This window comes from Amborella trichopoda, chromosome 13 (assembly GCF_054954075.1).
Source record: "Amborella trichopoda isolate Santa Cruz 75 chromosome 13, AtrichopodaSantaCruz75HAP2 v2.0, whole genome shotgun sequence".
NCBI lineage: Eukaryota > Viridiplantae > Streptophyta > Magnoliopsida > Amborellales > Amborellaceae > Amborella > Amborella trichopoda.
Window position 1 is genome coordinate 13,448,153 of NC_142348.1, and position 22,549 is coordinate 13,470,701.

Consider the following 22,549-nt stretch of genomic DNA (forward strand, 5'->3'; position numbering starts at 1 on the left):
AAATGAAAGCTCAAGGAAGAAGATAGTCTTGTGGGTGGCTACCTTTTTGCCAAGGGGGCTCTCTCTCTGTCTCTCTCTTTAAAGTGAATACACAAGTTAGGGTTATAATTGATCCCATAAGTTACTTTATACTTAGATCATAAAGATGGATTTGATCTTGATCCTTGATGCCTTAGATCAATGGCACATGAGAGACTTTTATCCAAATCACTCATCCATATCTTATCACCAAGATCAATGGATGAGCTTTTAACACCCTTCAATCCTTAAAACCTAGGTTTATAGTCATTTCACCTTAAAGCCCATAACTCCATATTTTATTTCCCATTAAATCCAAATTTATGTTTACACTTATGCCCATGGTTTTCGTAATAATTTGTGAGAGTCAATAAAAGATAAGGACATAGACATAAATGTAATAAGAGACATCCACACATGTGAACAAAATATCTTATGACACCACCAATAGGATTTTAAAATACTAAAATTTTACATGGGTCAAGCCCATAAGGTGGTGCCACATAAGATATACAGATGCCACAAAATCATATGTGGATAATAATATAAATCAAATTAATTCTCAAAATCCCATAACTTCACACATGCCAAAAATGGCACGAGTAAAATAAACAGGTGACTTAAATAAAACTTAAGTCAACAATATATAACACTTTAAATAACAAGATAACATATTATAACATAATACCAACAAAAGAATTTATGACAAATAGGTCCCCACGTGGATATGACATCAGCATGACGTCATCCACGAGTGGGGAGCTGAGGGTGCAACATGATATCTTTATGGCCACTTGGGATCATGTGGCATCCCAATAGGATGTCCTTATTTGGTATTTATGTCAAACAAATTTGAATATCACATTTTTTATTGTTTAAAAAATATGAAAAATTCTCCAAAAATCCCAAAAATTCTCTAAATGGTTTCGCGACATTATTAAACAATTTCTCATCAATATAAAATCTTTTCTCATTAATTTTAGATTAATTTGAGCCAAAGGTAAATGAGAGCTCTAGACTCATAACACTAGTCGAAGTCTTCTATTGAGTTAACCCGAATGACGTTCCACCGGTATCTCAAGCCGACCCAATAGACCTATGCTCCACAGTCTATGTCAAAGACACATAATTAGTCACATCAAAGTCACTAAGCCAGAGCTTCCCGTCACTAGAGGTTCAATGGATTACTAATGCACCCCTGTGGGATGTGTTCCTACTCAAATACAAGGGTCCTCTCAAAGCACATGTGCACCAGCTCTTCTAAGTCGGATAATACTATAGAAGAATGGCTTTCCCATATGACTGTGGGTGCACATGCCATGAAACAATCCCGTGTCAGGATACGGGCTCATGTTCCATGAGCCGACCATTCCATACAAGGCGAATACTCTTTTAAATACTCAGGTTCTATTATTCTCGATTGGATTCTCTAAGCCCTGGCTTATCACATCAACTATAAGGCATTTTAATCAATATAGTCCTGACTGGGACATGACCCTCACACCTCCCCAAGAGTTCACACTCTCAAATGTATACTCTCAATGCCTCGAATACTCGAGGTATAGGAATCTGGGCCCCAGTGTGCCAAGCACCGAGATTCAGTCTCTCTCTAACCCCCACTGCGCAGAAGACCCTTGGCTTTAAGGCCTTGAAAGGCCACATAGCCAAATAGAGAAAGGCTTAAAACTGAATCATTGCATATGAATCAGTGCCAAATAGAGAAAAAATCATATGCAGTGTCATAAACTTGAGAACCACGATTCGAACCTGCTAGGAACGCGGATCACAATATAGGGATCCGCATTCCATCCAAGATTCCTAGCTGGAACTGCACAATCGAGGTTCCAGAGTGGGTCCATGACCTTTCCTATAGGGTTCCAGCAACTATGGATTATAGTGTCGGCACAGGATTGGTTGGGTTTTGGTTCCCAAAGATGCGTCTGCAGAGTTTGCTCCAAGATAGCTCAAAGAGGCCAGTTGAATGCAATGGGTCCAAAATAGCTCATTGAGGCCAGTTGAATGCAATGTTGGTTAAGGTTTATTAGCTATGGAATGTATAGGCCTCAGCCTGAAGAATGAGGCTTATAAGGATAAGGGCCTTAACCTCAACACTATCATTCTTCACGGCATGCAGACATGAATTCCAAATTGACCTGATATTGGTTGGGGTCCTGAATTCTGGGATCAATTTATGTATGTGCCGAAGAGAGCCACCTCACTACCTCTAGTAGTACTTGAGGCTGTTAGAAAAAAGTCACCGCCTGATTTTGGATGGATATCACTTATCCACGAGAGGAGCACCTACAATCCGATATAATTATATCTTATCTACTTCTTGGCTGATTTTGATGGGCAATCATGAGCCCCTCACTTGAGATGACTAGTAGTCATGGGACCATTGGGTTAGTTTATAAATAGGTAATGTTTACCATAATTACTTGTGAATGCCTCGTTGAATAGCAACTTTTCTTCCCATGACATGCTCAAACTTCCAATGGAATATTTCTAGGCTTTCTAAAGGGCATTTAAGGAGAATAAAATAGCTTTTACTTTTTGAATTTATTTACATGTGTCGTGTTCAATAATTCTGATAAAACAAATGGGAGCGTATCATGAATTAATATTTTATTTTAATGCAGAAGGGTTATGAGTTTTAATGGGTTTCATGTTGATCACAAGTGGGCCAATCCTTTGGCACATGTCGGCCACATGATAACCTAAAGACCATGTGGGCCCATTTGAAATGGTGTCCCACGTGGCAGCAACTCCTAAGCCTAGTTGAAATAGGGAGGTATGCAATGAAAATTCAAATGAAGGAGGTACCTGACCTCCAGTTGGACTTTTGCATACTATTTGATTTTCTAATTCAAAAGGATTGAGGTGAGTAGAATCTAGTCAGTAAGGATGCAATCTCATAAAAATATTTTCTAAATATAGTGAAAGATTTAGTTATGAAAATCTTTAGATCATTATGGAAATCTAGCTCTAGTACTACTAGAGTAGGTCTGTAATGGAATTTGGAAGATTAATGGGAAGACTCCTATGAGACATATGGGTGGCTTTTCAATCCTCAGATCAGGATGACTGATCAAAGGCTCGATGACTTAGAATGAGCCTCTTTCACCTCTTAAGTTTACCAATTGTAAAGGAAAAATAAATCTACAATTCCAAACTAGTGCCTACACAAGTATATACAAACGGACATCCACCTTTATTGTCTATCATGAATTAAGACCTTGACAGAGTGAGAGAGAGGAGCGTGGAAAGAGGGGAGCCTTAAGAAGAGTTTTTCTTGTGAAGTTCTATGAAGAATAAATTTAAAAGAGAGAGGGTGGGGTTTGAAAGGTGGACTCGTGACCGGGCAAGTCAATACCGATTAAAATTTTTTTACCTTTTTATACGTATTGCCACCTCGATCACTTACAAGTGTCAAAAATACAATTTTAACTTAATGAAATAGCCAAGACCTCTCACTTGCATGCCATTAAAAGAAAACTACATTGATCATGTAGAACTGAAAATTACATAAGGAAGCGATAGAAACACGAAATGTCAAATACTGTGTACCTTGCCTCAGGTTACCCCCAAGGACTTAATACATCCCTAACTAGGTCTCCTCCACCGATGGCGCACGGAATCTTGGTTCAAGAACACAACTCACAACTAGGGAAGCCTAGGCAAAAACCTTAGAGAGCATCGCATGGGATTTCCTTGACCAAGGCTCAACGCATGAGCATGAGGCAAGGACCTAGGGCTTGTCGCTTGGGCGTGCCACCCAGGGTTAACTCTTTCATAAACCCTAATTTGGATGAGAGAAGAAGAGAGAGAAGGCTTGAGTGGGGCATGCCCCCTTTGGTTGCTTAGAGAGAGAGAGAGAGAGATCGAGAGATGTGAAATAGAACCCCCATAGCTAGTATTTATAAACAAAAGGCTAGGGTTTCTAGGGTTAGGGTTTTGCCATCATCGTGAGTTTTAATCTTCACCTTTGACCTTGGAGACCTATGGGGTGAAGAGATCTCAACCATTCATTCCCTAAATCAGCAATCATGATTAAAGGAAAGATGTTGAACCTTATCCCTTAGTTTCCATAACTCCATTCCCATCAAATATTTTGTGTAGTAATTCTAGAGAAAGTAATCAAAATTAATTTCTTACACATTCCTATTTTGAAATCAATCACAATAAATTTCTTACATCATCCTTTTTTGAAATCAATCACAATTAATTTCTTACACCTTCCTATTTTGAAATCAATCAAAATCTTTGCACAAAAAGGTCTCCTAAAATATCAAGTCAACATATGGCATAATTGTCATCTTTCAATTTAGGAAAGTATAGAGGAGGTGGGTGGCCATGTGGGCCTCACACCCCCCCAAAATGGTGGGACCAATGAGCCAATTAGATAATAAAATAATTTTTATAAAACCTCTGAATATTTTATTTTTCTTTCTGATTAAAAAGAAATCCAGGAAATTGATTTTTCTCTATTTAAAAATTATTTTCCAATAAAATAAAATGCCTAGAGGGGCTTAAAAATTCATTTTAATATCTGAAAAATAATTAAAACATATTAAAACATATCTAAGAAAGTTTGATGGGAATTGGATCCATAGAGTTAGGATTACGACAAAAACACTGAGAACTCCATCCTCTCTAGAGTCCACATCTCACTACCCCGTCTCAAACTGACCCAACCGATCTCATGACGCACAACCCATCATAAGGGTTCATGATTGGACCATCAAAGTCATCCAATAAATGGAGAAGATACGATCCTAGACCATGGATTACAGGTCCCTACCTGAGGACAAGTCCGGGGCCCATTTCAACAATATACTCCATGGGTCCTTCTAACACAGTCCAGTGTTGCAGAGAGTCATCTCTTCTGCACATGTACACGTCACACACCCTTATCCAAACAGTTGCTTCTCAGACGACTATCTAGTGCACATATCGTGTGATGGTATGATGAGGATTTAGGCCCTTGTCCTCTCATGCCATCCATCACACACAGGGGTCAAATCCATGTCCCCTAGCCAACTTTCCTGGGCATATCTCCGACCTCATCTAAGAATAACCCCACATCGAAACCCTTATCGGTTGTGCTTACACAATGCTCAGGATTATGGGTTTTAAACTTCACATTAAGTCATAGCCAGTCAAAACTCATATGAGTCTAAGGCATTGTTAATGCCCTATAGCCCAAGCTGGACCATACTCCCATTGGAGTCAATAATTCATTATATATTTTCGGTACATGCTTTCATAAGGCCTTTAAATGGCCACAAAACCCCAATAGTGTTTGGAGAGAAAAAAGAGTTTCATGAGGTTAGAATTTTCGAGATAAGATTGAAACCTATGTAGCCTTCAACCTCCATCTCTTGCTCTGCAAACTAGCCACTAAACCACCTTAGAATAAGGATTTTGTCTTCTCTTTGGGTGTGGAACCAGTCTCCTGAAACAAAGGGGTGTAAGAAATCCTAAGAGTCACTCTAGGCACAAAACCAGATTTGTATTTTTAAACAAAATTTAACTGTTTTGGATTATGGGGGTTCAGAATGTGGAAGCAATCTTTCCAGGTCCAAGGTAGTTTTCTTCATTTTTTTTCTTCTAGTAAAATTTCACATTAAGCACATACAACGCTAGGGAGATATAGGTATTTTATTGGAAGGTGCCCCGCCTGATTCTCTGCAAAGATTGCTGGAGAAAAATTTAGAATACCAAGCAATTGATGTTTTTTCAGTCCATAGATTGCTTGTTTTAGTCCATATATTACCGTGTCTATCAAATAACGCCTACCCTGAATGCAATAACCCCCACATCATTAAATATGGATCTATCTTCTTAAGTCAGCTGACCCGAAATAATTGGGATAATGCTTGGATGATGATGAAGATCTGTCTTCTCAACACCTTTTGAAGGTTTTAAGCAATCCAGGGACTTGAAAAAAAAAAAAAAAAATGGGCTATGATCTTTGTAATGGTTGTAAACGTTAGATTGTATCAATATTTTTATAAATAATGCCACAATTGTTACCTCATTTTGTTTTATAAGAGAAGACTACGTGAGGTGGTTTTCGCCTAATCTAAAACATACATGACAGCCTTATCAATTTATGAAGTTTCTTGAAGTAAAAGACAATTTGAAGAATGACGATAAATTATTGATCCGGTTCTTGCACTTCAAATGTACTTCACAGATAATAACTGCAAACAAATACACACTTACAGCCTCTTGACAGCCAAGTAGAAGGCTAAGGATTGCTTTCCACTGAAAAAAAGCTCCAAGAGACTGTCCCATCTGTTTTTCATTCACAGACATCAGAAAGACTTAGGAGACAGTCTGCTCTGTAGGAGTGGCAAGTGAATAAGTAATAAAAAAAAACAGGAGCGGAATGTTGAATAAAATACCAGAAAAGCAATAAAACAGAATTGAAGCTCCCCCAGCAGTAGATCTTCTTCTCCTGCAAAATTTTGCATCAGAATGCTTTCCAGTTGGTGTGTCTGGAGAAGGAAATGAGGTTCAAAGAACTGTTAGATATACAACAAAATATATTTATAGAAATGAAACAAAGGTAAGAATATGAACATCCGCAGATAAGACTATGAAACATAGATCATCCACCACCAAAAAATTTTCATCCTCTATCAGCATAAGAAAATGAACAATGACCACCATCAGAACATTAAAGGCAAGGCACTGATATTTGTGGCTTTGCAAAATCATGTTAAAAATAATCCTGATTGTACTCTATTATACAAAGTTTCCAGTATTGAAAAAAAACAAAAATCCAGTATATTCCTTAAGAAATTGCTCACCATCAGAAATTACTTACAGTATTAAACATGGCGGAAATCCTTTCTATGATATTAAAGATTAAATAACCTGACTCTTAGAAGCAAGCCAAAGGAGAAACAGGATAAACCTGATTTTATAGTGTAATTGAAGCAGATGAACTGCACCAATTGAGAAAGTAAGTAGAGATAAGATCAAAGTAGTAAATTGGACTACAACATTCAACCCCATGGCGAAATTGAGGACAAGAACAACCATTCTTCAAGTACACGCACTGCAGCAGTCAATCAATCAAATGGATGCAAAAATTCCTTTCCATGCGGTTCCATTAAAATATATACTGCAAGGATTTAAGACCGGCAATCTCTAGCCAAGGCATGTGTCAACTAGAAATCCATGTGTTCAATCAAGCAAGTATTGATCTACCAATCAAGTGAATTCTTAGCATACATGGACATAAAAGATGTGCAACAGCTCATTATCTCTTCACATATGGTCTCTTTTGGGAGCCCTTCAACACATACTAGAAATGTGTTATAGCCTATTCTAGAAGTGTGTTCAAAAGAATCTAGAGACTGGCCCCAAATATAATAAACCTGTTCCAACCAATAATATTCAATATTGCGAGAATTTGACCTTTTACTTTTTAGATAATGAATGTTGAATTCTATTGCATCACAATATAGGTTGCAGACATTTTATGAATTTATAAATTTACACTTCTTTATAACTTTAAACAGGTTCATAGAAATAATTATATAATCATAACATAACTATTCTAAAATTGTTAAAATGATAGAACCATTTTATTTTTTATATTTCTTATTTTATTATTTTTATCTTTTAAGAATGTTATTCTATCTTATTTATAACTTTAAACAGGTTCATGGACGTAATTATATAGTCATAACATAACTATTCTAAAATCGTTAGAATGATAGAACCATTTTACTTTTTATTTTTTTATTTCTTTATTACTATTTTTTAAGAATGTTATATCTCTGATGGTAGCATTTTAATAAAAAATCCATACTATAAACCAATGATTGCCTCAAAGATAGCAGCAAACTACCCATATAATCCCTTTTAGAAAATGCACCAGCATATTTTTCAAATAGAATGTATCCGAACCTTTTAGACCATCAAGTACAGTACAGTTTTCTGGCAACTATTAACTCCTCTAAAGCAACAACAGCTTTTACAGTGAAACTACAGTGAGTGAAACTTTTACTAAACAGTGACAATGCAGTAACAGCAGCCATTAAAATCTTAAATGGAAACGAGATATATGAATACTTAAGGAACTCATTATTGTCACAAGTTAGAAGTATTACTGATTGTAGTCCAATCGAGGCAAATGAATTACACAAAGGAGCAAAGAAGTCAATACTCAACATTGAAAAATAAGCTACTGGAATATTTTACAGATCTCCAGTTGAATTAGTTTGTGTGACGTTCCACATGATGAGAGCAGCTCACAAGCAATGGTTAATGCAAAATAAATCTCATGCAGTGAGGTATAAGAATCATATTACATACCTTGTCAAGATTTAAAGAGGTAAGCTCTTCTTTGGGAACTCCCTTGACCTTAAAAACATGAGGAATTGTGGTATAGTAACATCTTGGGCTGCATGCTCTCTTTGTGGTATCCAAAAGTCTCTTGTTCTTCAATTGCTCTGCCAACTGCTTCTCCATAGCTGTTTTTGGAACTGTTTCAGCTAGTTCAGCCTCATTTGTGACAGTAATTTCTCCCCCAATTGGCTCTATTGTGCATAGAGGCAAATGAAAATTATTGAATAAAGTTCTTTCTCAAATAATGATACAAGAAAATATTGGTCAGAGCACTTGTAGCATTACTTTATGAAAATTATCAAATCACAGATTAGATATTGACACTAAAAATTGAGATGAATATTTTGGCAAACCCAAAAATAAAGGAAACAACTATTACAGGTCATGGGCATGAAATACGTGGAAGTGTACGAACAAGGGGATGGCTAACATGAAGGACAGCATGATGTTTGGTCGAGATAACAAAAGCCATAGGAGAAATTCTCAATTTTCTCTGGTCAGTCTGCAGTTTAGAACAGCAGAATCTCAATCGTCCCATGGGTTTTATTGTGTGGTTAGATAAAATGCAATAATTCACGGATGTTAATATGTTAACAGCATCATTCATTGATCTAAAATATCATGGACGTATGTATGGGCAAGGAGCACATTGTCGGATATCCAACAATCCTAGAGAAGTCAATAAATCTTCCAGTACACTATCTAGGATTTTGCTCAGCATTTAAAACAACCATTTGTTAAACACAAATGGCTAATTGTATGTAACAGCTCTTATCAGAGGAAAAAATTTTGTCGCAGTGAGCCACACTATGCACATCGCACATGGACACAGTAGCCCTGTCACATTGACCAGGAAAGGGTGTGAATGCAGCATTCCATAGGAAAGTATGAGAAGGTAACAAGTCTACCACTTCATCCATTGCAATCAGCCCCTAGCCTATCCAACCACCCACAGCAATCAGATTGTGGCTGACTGGCCACCAAGGGCACTATACGTGTCTCTAACAGAGAGCGACATGTAGAATGTCCAACTGTGGCAATCGGCCTGAAGGCTGCCAACTCCGCTGCATATCACCTCGCGGATGGTCGGTTCACCAGCATGTTCTATGCAACATCATGAAGTTAAGGAGTCATTTCAAGGGGTCTTTAACTCCTAAGGGATACACGTAAGCACAGGGTAAGTCGTTCCTTCAGTTGCTATGATGCTTCACCAGAAGAGCCTGCTGTGAGCCTATAGTTCCCCTATAAATAGAGGATCAATGTTATGTCCCTACTCCAATCATCATGTGATTACACTTTTGCTTGAAATCTCGGGTCCATTTTACATCCTGGTTCCAAAATTCTCAAGTGATCTACAAGTCAATGAGATTTGGCTCCTAAGCCCGCAAGTCCCCAGCACCTCTAGCCTTCAGCTTTCAAGCTCAAACCTAATAAAAGCTTTTAGACTTGCTTCTTAAGGCACTAGGCCCCTAGTGCACCAGAAAAGTACTCAATATTGGTCAGATATAAGGAATTAAGTCTTAGTTTTATGCAAGCCTCTTAACACCCTATTGACCCAAAAAAACAAAAAGTGTCTTAACACTCTTGATCAGAAGGAGCATGCTTCTATCCTCTTAGGGCTCGTGCTTTCAACAATACTTCAGGATCCGTACCCTATCCTATAATTAATCTTCACAAAATACATTAACAACGAGATAGACTTTATACAAACAAAATAAACACCTAATTATAGTATTATTTAGTGAGAATATACACTCGTCTTGAGTCGGCCGCTCTTGATGTCAAAAACAGCTCAGTTTAGTACTTTGTCATAAACCTTGGTATAACTTTTCTTTTTTTTTTCTTTCGTGTTTGGTAGGTCAGAAAGGGAAAGGGTTCACCATAGCCATCTTCATTGATTGTTGAAATGTTTAAATTAAATATAAATGATCGATCTTTGGAAAATATAGTTTGATACATCAGCAAGCAAGAAACAGCAAGATAAAATCAAGGAAACAAACACTCCAAACTGCAGCTGCTGATACCCTATCATCAAGCTTAGCAAGTGCACCACCACCTCATTTGCCTCTCCATATATACAACTAATATTCCATGTAAGCCTGATGTTTGCTGATGCAATTTTTAGTTATAGTGCAAAAGGGAAAAGGAGAGGAAACCCTGCTGACTAGGCAACCAACCAGAAGCATAGAATCGCCTTTTTTATATTAGTGAAGAATGCCCATTTCTTGTGCACTTATCTCCAGAAACTTTTTGGTATTGATGCCCAAGGGAATGGAAAATGCCACAATATTATAGCCAACATGATTATGAATCGTGCCTCCATAACCCGTATTTCCCAGATTACAACGAGATGCATAGTCAATGTCAAGCATTAGGAGCGTGGGTAAAATGCCAAGAAAGTAGGAGGTTTTGCACAACGTAAAGAACTCACTCAGATGAAACACTACCTCTGACCATCTGCGAAATCTAAAACAAAAGGAAAGGATCCTTCGAAGAATATACTCTTTTAAACCCCTATTCCTTCCATGTGTCCAATTGTGCTATTCCAGACAAATGTCCAGTAAAGTCGCCCTAAACAAAGAAGTCAAACATTTGACATGCCTTTTGATTAAAACAAGATTCACTCCATCAGAGAGAGTTTTACATAGCAACACCAAGTGTAGGCAGACGATTATGCAAGGAAAGCAACATGAACCACTTAACCCTAGGGTGTTTTGAGTTAAAAGAAAGCGTTTTAAAACCATAATAAACCTGCACTCTCATGTTCCCACAAATGTTCTAAAAAATGCTGGGCAGTGCCTAGGCCACCTAGGCACCCTGTTTCAAGGCACCCCAGATACACTTATATGCGTATATGTGTGCTCCAAATGCATAGAGCTGCAGATATTCTATCATTTATTCATATTCATGCATTTAAATGAATACCAACGAAGTATATATGCAAATACATTGTCCTAAATGCTGAAACAAATTTAAATAATTGAAATGATTTGAGTTACATTTGACATTACAGAATTGTGATCAATCAGTAGCAACAATGTTTGCATTAAATCGAAGTTAATTAACTCATCATCATCATCATAGCATTTCTCCAATTAATTGGGATGGGCTACATGAATCCTGGTCAACCATTCTGCTCTATTAAAAGCCATAGCCTCAACGAAGCCAAAAGTCCCCCCTATCTTTTTGGACTATTTTCAACCACATCATTTTGGGCCTATCCCGTGCCCTTTTCAGTCATTCCACATAAACTAACTCGCACTGCCTAACAGGTGTTGTACTTGATCAGTGCCACACATGGCCAGCCCACCTAAATCTACTTTCTCTCATCTTATCGTCTATTGGTGCCACACCTAAATTCCTCCGAATGGATTCATTTCAAATTCTATTCTCGTCTTGCCACTCATTCATCTCACATCCACATCTCCGTTGTACTCATTCTAAGGATATATTGCTTTTTGTCCACCTAACACACCGCCCTAAGAGCAGAGCGAGTCTCACAGCTGTCCTATAGAACTTGCCCTTCAGCTTCATTGGTTGCATTGGTCACATAAAATTCTAGTTGCACATCTCCAGTTCGCCCATCCAGCTCTAATTCTGTGTGCAACATCTTCCTCAATCTCTCAATTTTCTTGGATCATCGACCCACGATATCAAAAGTGCGGTCTTTTTTGTACTTCCTGGCGGTCAATATTAACTGCTTCCTCGTCTCTACTGCTATTATTACTAAACTTGTATTCCATATACTCTGTCTTAGTTCGGCTAATTTTAAAACTTTTGGATTCTAGAGCATCCCTCCAAAGTTCCAACTTTGTGTAGACATTCTTTCAAGTCTCATCGATCACAACTATGTCATATGTGAATAACATACATCATGGTACCTCATCTTGTAGATACCTAATTACGTCATCCAGAACTAAGAAAAAGAGGTATGGGCTCAATGCTGACCCTTGATGTTAACTTATTGTCCGTAAAAACTCACTCATCTCCCCATTAGTTGTTCGTACACTAGTTAGTGCTCTATCGTACTTATCTCTCACCAAGTCGATAAGGGTCTGGAGCCTCCTTTCTTTTCCAATACGCACCAAATCAAACTTCGAGGTACTCTATCACAAGCTTTTTTTGGATCAATAAAGACCATGCAGAGGTCTTTTTCCCTTCGCCCTAAATTTTGCAATGAGTTGCCTAAGTAAGAAAATAGCCTCAGTTGTTGACCTTCCTGGCATAAAACCAAATTAGTTTTCATGTAAGATAATCAATTAACAACCACAATATAATGAAAGACTGAAAGTCTTAAAAGTAAAATGAAACAAAAGAATTTTAAAATAATTGAGTCTTCCATCCTCATTGCCTTTGGAATCATTGGTTTTGTCCATATGACCTCCATCAGAGTCAAGGCCATCATCATCAGAATCAGCACCCTCTTCAACATAATGGCCATCCTCCTTAGTTTCTTCTAAATCAACCTTCTCCTCCACATACTATCACCCTCGTCCTCCTCTATGACCCAAAAGGATGGTTGTCGATCTAGTGGCCCTCCTAGGGTAGGAAGCTTGTCCTAAAGCCTCCTCAAACATATCCCAAGCCAACCTCTCACCGAGAAAGATCTCATCAGTCTCAAGGTCTTCAACTAACACTCAATGACATCATACATGTCTTTGGATGCAATGGGATCCTTCTTCTCACGCTCACTAAAACACTCATTCAGCCTCTGATTGACCTTAATGAAGGCCAAATCAGTGAGCCTTATTGCTCTAGCCTCTGCCGTTTCTTTGTACCTGTTGGAAAATGCACGAGCTAGAATTTAGACTTAGGGAGAACTAAAGTAATATTGTAAACCAATTTACTAATATTGTTTTTTAATGACTAAAGCAATATTGTAAACTTACCATCTCAAATGAACTCCAATTGTGCTAACAAACAGATGAGCCATATGTTAAGCTCAATACTTAGATGGCCATCTTTTGTCAGTTTAGAGCACTACTCCCATATTGGCTCTACCATTGGGCTGCACTATATAACATCAAATATAATATACATTATGAAAGTTGAAACTACTAACTTGAAAGAAAATTTTCAAACAAGATATAGGTAATTACCTAGATCAAATTTGGTCCTTTATCTCATCACCATTCCTTCCCAAATGATGTTAATGCACAGTTCTATAAAATCAACTCCTGAACAGATATCCGTTGCAGGGTATCATTATCGGGAACAAGCCTCTCAAGACACTCATTAAAGCACTCCATAACTGCATGCTTCCTCTTAATATCCAGGCAAACATTTGTGGATTTTGGAGATGGTGTTCTAAGAAGAACAAATCCTGACAGGGGGAAGCAATATATCGACCATAACTTGAAGGCGAGTTCTTCTAACCAAGGGGATTGATGCAATCCTGCTGATGTCATTCTGACATCATCTGAGAGGTTCATTTCTTTTTATTTATTATTAGTTTTTACTGTTCATGGGTATTGTTCATGAGTTACCTTTCACAGCAGCATTTCTGAAAATTTTTAGTATTTTGTAGGGGCAGGTGGTGTGGATTTCTCAAGAATTATTTGGAATTTATTAGCTAATAGGGGTAGTTTGGTGCTTTATTATAATTTAGGGTTTCGAAGGGTGGCTTTTTGCAAAGAGGTTAGAGAGTAGTTTTTCTGTACTTTTCACTGAAGAAGGATTTCTCTCCATTACAGCAACTCTAGCTTCAATTTTACTAAATCTATTAAATTTCAGCGCTATTTTATTTTCGATCTGTTTTCATCTACACTTTGTCTTGCATCATAAAGTGTTGTATTCGCATCGCTGGTCTCTATTTGTGGTCATACCTGCTCATGAATTGACTTGATGTGCTCAGCCACGTCTTCACCCTTCCCACTAACCTTTCCTAAATTTGGTATAGGTACCAAATCTAGAACACTTAAAGCATTCTGTCCATACACAACGTCCAATGGACTATGCTGAGTGATGTGATTCTTTGACCTGTTGACAGCAAATTCTGCTTGTGGTAGTATATCAAATCCCATTGCCAACCAACCGTCGTAGTAAGTTGCCAAACTTCAATTAACCAATTTGTTTGGCCATCCCTTTGAGGATGATAGGCACTGCTAAAACATAATTCAGTACTTGTTTTCTTACATAAAGACCTCCAAAAACAGCTAATAAACTTCAGGCCAGGATCGGAAGTGATGCACTTTGTCATGCCATGCAAAGGAACAATTTCCTTGAAATAAAGACCAGTCACATGTGACGCATCCATAATTTTCCTACGAGGAATGAAGTACGCCATCTTTGAAAACCTATCCCCTATAACCATAATCAAGTCCATGCCACTAAGAGTCTGCGGCAGGCCAACACAAAATCCACACTCACGTCCAACCAAGGTGCTTTAGGAACTGGGAGTGGGGTGTATATTCCTGCTTTTTGAATAGTCCCCTTAGAAACCTAGCAAAGATGGCACCTCTCCACATGCCTAGTGGCATAGCAAGTACTGATGCTTCAGACATCTTCCATTTTACCATTTTGAAGCTATTCTCCGCATATCCTAAGTCTACTGGAAAACCCTTTTCTTCAATATGTGATAGAGGCAATCGGCATTCTGAAATTGCAGTTTCTGATCTTTAAAAACAAGTTATCCAAATCATCTAGCATAAAAAACCTCAAGAACATAAGATAATTTACGGGAATTCAAGCCAAGATCTCATGGAGTTGTTTTAATTCAATGGAATTCTATGTATATCAATTGTTTTATAGATAGTCAGCATATACAAGTTGTACCCATCAGGTTACAAGCAAACAGAATTGTATACATCAAAAGCATAGCACGGGATAAATAGCTAGTGAGATGTAGAGAGGATGGGGGAGGATCCATAATAGAGGTTGGGCTGACTATGGGTCCTTGAAGTATGTAGCATGTCGGCATGCAAAGCGGCAAAATTACTCTTCAAACCAACCAGACAATATGAACAGAAGTGGGAGCATCCTGAAGATCCTGGACCATATTTACACCTCATCAGTAAAGATTGATATAATTGATAGTGACCAGACATCACCTCACCTAAGGGATCACCTTCACCTCAAGGATTTTCAGTACACTAATTGAACCATACATTGTCATCTCAAAGTTGTGCATCATGTTTCTAAATACTCAAAGGGAATTATAGTGCATGTAATTATCTTATTGCTGCATTTAAGAGCAACAAAACTCACCAGATTAAAACCCTCCATAATAGGTTTTACACTTTAATGAATCTTTTTCTCTCCAGCATGAGAAGCACGGCCATATGCCATGTAATATGTTTCACATTCCCTTTTTAAAGGAAAATTAATGTTATTGGCACCTTTGTTGTTGACATGTATTACAAAGATTGTGGATTGAATTGACATCCATATAATAGGGAAAAATGAGTCTTTATAACCCTCACTGTCTCCAAGGTTCTATTCTATAATGTATGCATGAGAATGTCAAAGAATTTAGCTGAATACTCGACGTTTTGATAATATAACTCTTGATATCAAGAAACATTGAAGGATGGAAGATATTCAATAGAATAATAACCACCAAAATTCACATATTCTACTGGTTATTTGCAGTCTAAAGGATTCCAATTGCCGGAGGGGCATACCTCTTGTAATAGCATCATCCTCATATAACAAAACAACTTATTTTGGGTACTGCTACCATTCCAGAAACTCAAGATACTTGCAAGCTTGCCACCTAATCTGTTCACTCTCTTTTTAAAAACGCTCCATAACAAAAATATACCACATACTCCATATTGGTTCATTCATTTCAAAGAATAACAATTTTGCATACTCCATAAAATAAAATTTGAAAAGAAATGTTTTAGACTCCATGATAGTTAGAGATATTATTTTTGTCACGCTAGGAAATGGATGCAAGAGCCAATGCATCAGGAAATGTTTTATCCAAAAAAAAAAAGAAAAAAAAAAAGAAAAAGAAAAAGGAATATAGGAGATGCTGGCATAAGCTACCACTTCCCCTAGTTAATTGTTTTAGGACAAAATTTCTAGCACATCTCACACCACTTCCCTCATAAAATTACAACAGTATGGAAAAGAATGTGCTAAATTAGATAGAGGAAATGTTAGTATTCATGTGGGTTGCCTATTAACTAGGGTCAAATAGAGAAATCACAAGAACAATTAGGTTCATGGGAAGACTCAGCAGATCTCTAAGTTAAATGAGACAATTTGATGCATTGACATTGATGCCTAATATGACAAACAGAATTTCCTAAGGAAGCTCAATAGAAAGAACAATTTCCACTATAGCCTGAAAAGGCATTCTTATGGAAATTAATTACATCCTAAGAGCTCATAGATAGACAAAGGGAAAGCCTACTATAATAAGGATTATAAAAGATGATCATAATTTCAGTGGAAAGTTGATGCCCCAAGGACTACGATCATTCCATAGTCCTAACAAGTATATTTAGTTTCCCAAAAAGTAATATGTAATACTGTCTATAGAAGAAATTTGAAGATAACTCATTCTATCATTACAAACTTATAACATGCTTCGAATTCTCAACACCTTTTTATTTTTTTGATTCACACAGGCATAACTAAAAACAGATGCATTTCCAGACAAAACACTATCCATTAACAATATATAATTTATATCAAATGAAGAGAGTCATGTACTGATGTCCGACTATTTTCAAATCTTTGATTCTGAGCATGCAGAAATAAGTACAACAAAAATTATGGACATACCAATTCGTTTAATCACGTCTTTAGTGACATAGTTAGATATATGTATCCAATCCCAGAACTGGATTAAACCATAAGGGCCAAGTTGGTGGTCAAACTCTAAATTCTTGACAGCCATACTGTAGCACTCCTCCTGGAGACGGTCACAAAATTAGTAACAAACCAACAACACAGGGCGGATTTCTAGATGTTAGACAGTGTTTACACTAATAAATAGATATAAATATTAGAAAAAAATCCTCATCTCTGAATAATTTTAGAAATCCTCATATTGCTCAAGTCAAAGTCACAAATTAACTGCAAATATCACATCTGCCACTGTTATTTCCCAACTAGGGAGACGGGTAAGGACTATAGATGAAATCAGCAGAACTGAGAGCAAGAGATAGAACATAATCAAGAGCATAGGAACATCAATACAGCAATGAGATCGTTACTGTAAGTACCAGGTTCCTGCAATGAAATATTGAATGGTCTAAAGAGGAACATTTGATTCCTTTTCTAGAAAGTTTAAAAAGGGGAAAGGCAAACGTGTATCTGCTTTTATAATTTTTTAAATGTCTTGGTTTTGAGGAGGATGCAGTGCAAATAGTGACTGCCTCAAGGAAATTTGGGAACTAAGCTTGAATTTGAGGTTTTCTTTTGAGTCTTGGGGTTGTGCTTGGATGGCAGCATAACCATAAACATTATATGCTAGATAAGTATTTTAAGGTTTTTATGAAATATGGGCTTTGGTTTTGTAGCTGTACAAGATGCAGTTCTTATCGGAGTTATGGCCTTTCAATGCCTTGACTCAGCCATTTCATGATAGTGATTGGTCACTGTGAGAGTAAACCGAGACGGTGCACTTACTAGACTTTAAAAACTAGGATCCGGAAATTTGAAATACCCCGAGTCATGAGGCATGTCCAGAGGGCCTTATTCGGAACCAAAAGGTTTGAGAGTCTCCTCTAGTCAAGGCCGGTATGAGAACGCCTGATGTGTGTGAGCTAGGGCATGAGAGATAGCATCAGAGAATCTAATTTGATAGAGCACACGTGTGAGAAGAAGCCCTGTGTGAGTAGACTAGGCGTTGAGAGGGCATAAGCATAAATCCCTGACAATTCAATTTACACACAGCATGTGCATAGGACAGTCGCAAATGGGAAGCCGCTCTGATAAGTTGATCCGCTTAATCAGAGCTATGAATATGTACTAGAGAGAGGACCCCCGCATCCACAAGCCTAAATCCCTAACAATTTAATTTACTCACAGCATGTGCATAGGACAGTCGCAAATGGGAAGCCACTCTGATAAGTTGATCCGCTTAATCAGAGCTATGAATATGTGCTAGAGAGAGGACCCCGCATCCACAAGAGTACATGTCCTTGGGGTGCACCTATAATTCACTGAAAATCCAGAAACCAAAGCCATCTATTAGCTCATGTTTGATAAACCAAGCATGTGTCGCTGCTTAAGACGATGAGACATGGGTTTGTCGTGTTAACTTGAGAAAATGGCCAAAGGTTCTAAAGCTAGCGCAATGGAGTATCATACAACTCAACCTCCTAAAGGATCCTAATTTCCCAGTTTGGATTTTTCTTGGACACCAAACTGAGTAAATTTGATGGAGAATGATGAGTTATGGTGATTTTTTAGAATTTTGAGGAATTTTTATTTTGAGTAAAAATGGCCTAGAAAAATTGTTGGCACATAATTCCACCTAAAGACACCCCCCACATATGGAGTGTAGCACACTAATGGCCAGTATGTGCCATGCATGCTCCATAGGGTGCCACCTCACTCCCATATAGAGGTGACATGGACTATCCCCCTTGGGGTGTGGGCCCGTGTTTGGTTAGACCACATATTATGGTTATGTGCCATATTGAAATTAGGGTTTTTACTACATTTGTGTGTATGTACATGTATGAATGAGGGAAATTATTTTTTTCTTAATATTATTTATCTTATAGAAATGTGTTTACATGTGTTGAATTTATATTGGTTAAGTACTAAGGTTCATGAACCTCATTAGTGTGGTGAGAGAACTTATGACATAATGTGTAAGGAGTGGTCTTCCAAGTGAAAGTGACATTTCAAACCATTTGAATTTTGAATTTCAAAAATTGAAAAGGGAGACAAAAAGGAGTGTGATGCCCAACTCATGGAAGATTTATAATGTGTGGTCATGATTAAATATTGAAAAATGAGTGCTAATAAAAGGCCATCCAAAATAATTAGGGTTTTTCAATAACAAAGAGCTCATGGGAAATTTGGAGGGCATTTTGGTATTTGGTGATAATGGTGATTAAATCTCACCTGTCGTATGACAGCCAAGGACGGTGATGAGCAAGGCTAGGATCAATGCCTCTCCATAACCTTGGATAACTCATTTGAAGGCCAAGAGTCAATCTAGCTTTAAACCCACACTTAGACTACCTATACAAACTTATTTATCCTGATCTCTCTCATTCACTTAGAACTTTTAGAGAGTTAGGGAGAGCTCCAAGAGAGGCACGCCCCATTCAAACCTTCTTGCCTTCTTTCTTTACCCAATTGTGAGTGAATAAAGAAGAGAATAGTGCCTTGCAATGAGAGTCCCTTCCATAGATGCCTATACGTCCATTAGGATGCAACTTTCGTGAGAAGCTCTCTACACCTTCAAGGTCCCTTTGGCTTGCTGTAAATACATATTAACAGCAAGGTAAGCTTGTTCTTTTGATTCTTTTTTGCTCAAATTATAAGTTTCGTGCTCACTAGTCTATCATTGTTTCGTTTGTATGCAATCACTATACCATCTAGCAACTCTTCAAATCATTTTGATTGCCACTTCTTTGTTGTAACTTCCTGAGTTTTTGAGCCTAAAAGTATGCTTTTATGAGCTCTCACTATGTCCATTCGGTGCAAGGCACTAATAAAGTTCTATTGCATGTGCATCCATTACTCTTTAAACTACACCTTTCCTTTGTCTCTATCTCCCACACGTTGTGCTCTCTAGCTCTCCCACATGTATCCCACACATGGTTCATTTTAGGCCCTCTTCTTATTGAATTCACATAGAGTATTAAGCATCCTTTAGTCTGGACAGGTTCCATTATGGTGCATGCTTCACTTTTGATTTAATCGAAGCCTCATTATCATGTGCTATCAAGAAGAGTTATAATAAAGGTTGTGTATGAGTCCGTGGAGGCCATCCCGATAATTTGAGAAAATTTCATCGGGTTCCCATGCCATTAGACTAGCTGCATATATTTGTTTTTGGAGATTGAATTCATATAAGTGTTTGCATTCTAAGTGTTTGTGTCATTTCAGGAGTAATATGTAAGTGGATGAATTTTGATCAAGAGATATTGTATCGTACTTCCTTGATTTTGTATAGTATCCCTCTGAATGAAAATTGTATTAGGGACTAATTGAACTGATCCTCATAAATTTTGGCGAGATCGTATGTGAGGATTGATTATCATGGTACCATCTACACAGCTGTAAATCGTATACACCAAGTGTAATATAAGTTGTATTAAATAAACTTAGATGGTCCTATATCTTGGACTCATCCTCTATACACTTGGACAGTTATGTGGAATGTTTCACAAATTTGGAGAAAGACTGTAATGTATTGGCAGAGGTAGAAATTGTTGGATATATGGGCCTGTCAAGTATGCAATGCCAGCACTGTTCAAAGTAACAGTGGGAGTGACCAGGAACATAGTGGCTACCAGTATCTTTGCGTACTAGAATATGGATAAGCCAAAAATAATCACGCTTGATTGACTGAGGTGAAGTTCTTAGAACGATATTGTGAACCGAGAGGTTTTGGGGTTTTCCTCTAGTCAAGGTCGGTATGCCTGTGTTAGCCTTATGTCCTGAGAGCCGAGGCTTGGGGATCAGTGGTTCCCAATTTGTTTGAGAAATGTTGTGTATAAGCCCTGAGTGAGCATAGCTGAGCTTTAACAGGACATAGGCTCAAATCCCTTATATATTTAGCTTGCTCATAGCGTGTGAACAGACAGTTGCACTTTGAGAAGCCGTTCTGATGAGGTAAGATTTTTTTTTAGAATTGTTAACATTGTATTACTAAAACAGTAAAAGTTTACAAGAGGTGTGGGACTGAAGGCACCCTCGAAGGGTGACATTCAGTAAAAAAATACATTTAGTGATCCATGGTCAGATAGGCTTATAAGACCGCCTAAATTACAAAGTATACAGTTAGATTTACAAAAAATTAAGAACAGAGCTGTGGCTTGCTCGTGTGAAGCAGGCTAAGTAGTGCAGCTATAGTCCTGAACAAAAAAGGAGTTGGACCTGGCCTGGTTATCGATTACGAAGCTAGCTCCCTCCTTCGCCAAAAGATCTGCAAGATCGTTGGACGTCCTCTAAGTATGTCTCCATGAGACACTCGTACCCCTGCAGATGTGGGTAATTTCGTCAAAAATAGATGAGCATTGCCATGGTGGAGAGGAGAGGCCTCTTGCTCAAGAGATGGTGTTAAGAGAGTCTCTTTCCACAATCAGAATTGTGCCCCAGGAAGGATTGAGGTGTCTCAAGCCCAAAAGTAGAGCCATAGCTTCTACGTATTGGGAATCATGGGTCCCGAGGTACACAGAGAAGGTGAAAAGGACATTTCACTGGCAATCTCTGAAAACACCCCCTGCGCCTAAAGGGCCGGGATTACCAAGGGAGCAGCCATCAAAATTAAGCTTGATGCTGCCCTCTGGTGGTGGTTGTCAATTGCTAGCTCTTGAGGGTTTTGAAGGCCTGTGGTTGAGGACATTTTTCCATTGAGAGAGGAGGGTATTTCTAGATATACTCGAGAAAGTCTTGTGGTTTGCAGCCCAAAAGGTGGTCAGCGAGATAAACTTGTCGAAGAGAGCTGGTGGTTGTAGCTGAACACCATTGAAAATTTTGTTGTTCCTTTCTAGCCATAAAGTCCAAATAGTAGCAGCGACTGTAGCCTTTCCATAAGGATTTTCCAGCCAAGGGCCACTGTGCATCGAAGTTGAAAGAGATCAGTGCCCTGACCGTGGGTGGAAGAACCCATTGGATGCGGAAAAGTTGAAGCACTTGGGACCAAAGTTTATGGGAAAAAACACAATGAAGGAAAAGGTGGGGGTTGGATTCCTCCTCGCATAGACAAAGAGCACATCTGTTGGGGGTGGAGAGGCCTCTTTTTTGTAGTTGGTCTAATGTGAGAGCTCTCTGAGAGTAGACGATCCAATTAAAGAACTAGATCTTTGGTGGGGCGATGGTGGACCAAACTTTTGACAAGATGGAGGTGGGATTGAGAGGAAAGGTTGGGGGTTGGGTAAGACTTTTGTAGAAAGAAGTTACTGTAAAGAGGCTAGAGGGGGAGAGGCTCCAGACAATAGTATCACTCTCAAAAGGAGGGAGGAAATGAGAGGAAAGAGCATACGAAAGTTGTTTGAACAGAACACTTTCGTCATCCTAG

General features: G+C 38.1%; 1 protein-coding gene across 19 annotated transcripts in view; it reads right to left on the minus strand.

Moving 5' to 3' along the window:
* The window catches only part of LOC18435176 (AAR2 protein family), a 93,960-nt gene that overhangs the window by 34,316 nt on the left and 37,095 nt on the right, over positions 1 to 22,549 (minus strand). For 17 of the 19 annotated variants that reach the window (XR_016046993.1, XR_016046992.1, XM_011625423.3 and 14 more), the window contains 4 exons: positions 17,122 to 17,251; positions 8,353 to 8,576; positions 6,429 to 6,521; positions 6,247 to 6,318 (listed from right to left, as the gene is read on the minus strand). Coding sequence is in view for 17 of the 19 variants with exons in the window: in XM_011625423.3 (XP_011623725.1) it covers positions 6,247 to 6,318; positions 6,429 to 6,521; positions 8,353 to 8,576; positions 17,122 to 17,251 (519 nt within the window). In the remaining 2 variants the exon portion in view is untranslated. Of the gene's footprint in view, positions 1 to 5,309; positions 5,474 to 6,246; positions 6,319 to 6,428; positions 6,522 to 8,352; positions 8,577 to 17,121; positions 17,252 to 22,549 lie in introns of those variants that run through there. The other 2 variants (XM_088855050.1, XM_088855048.1) reach the window with 1 other exon arrangement.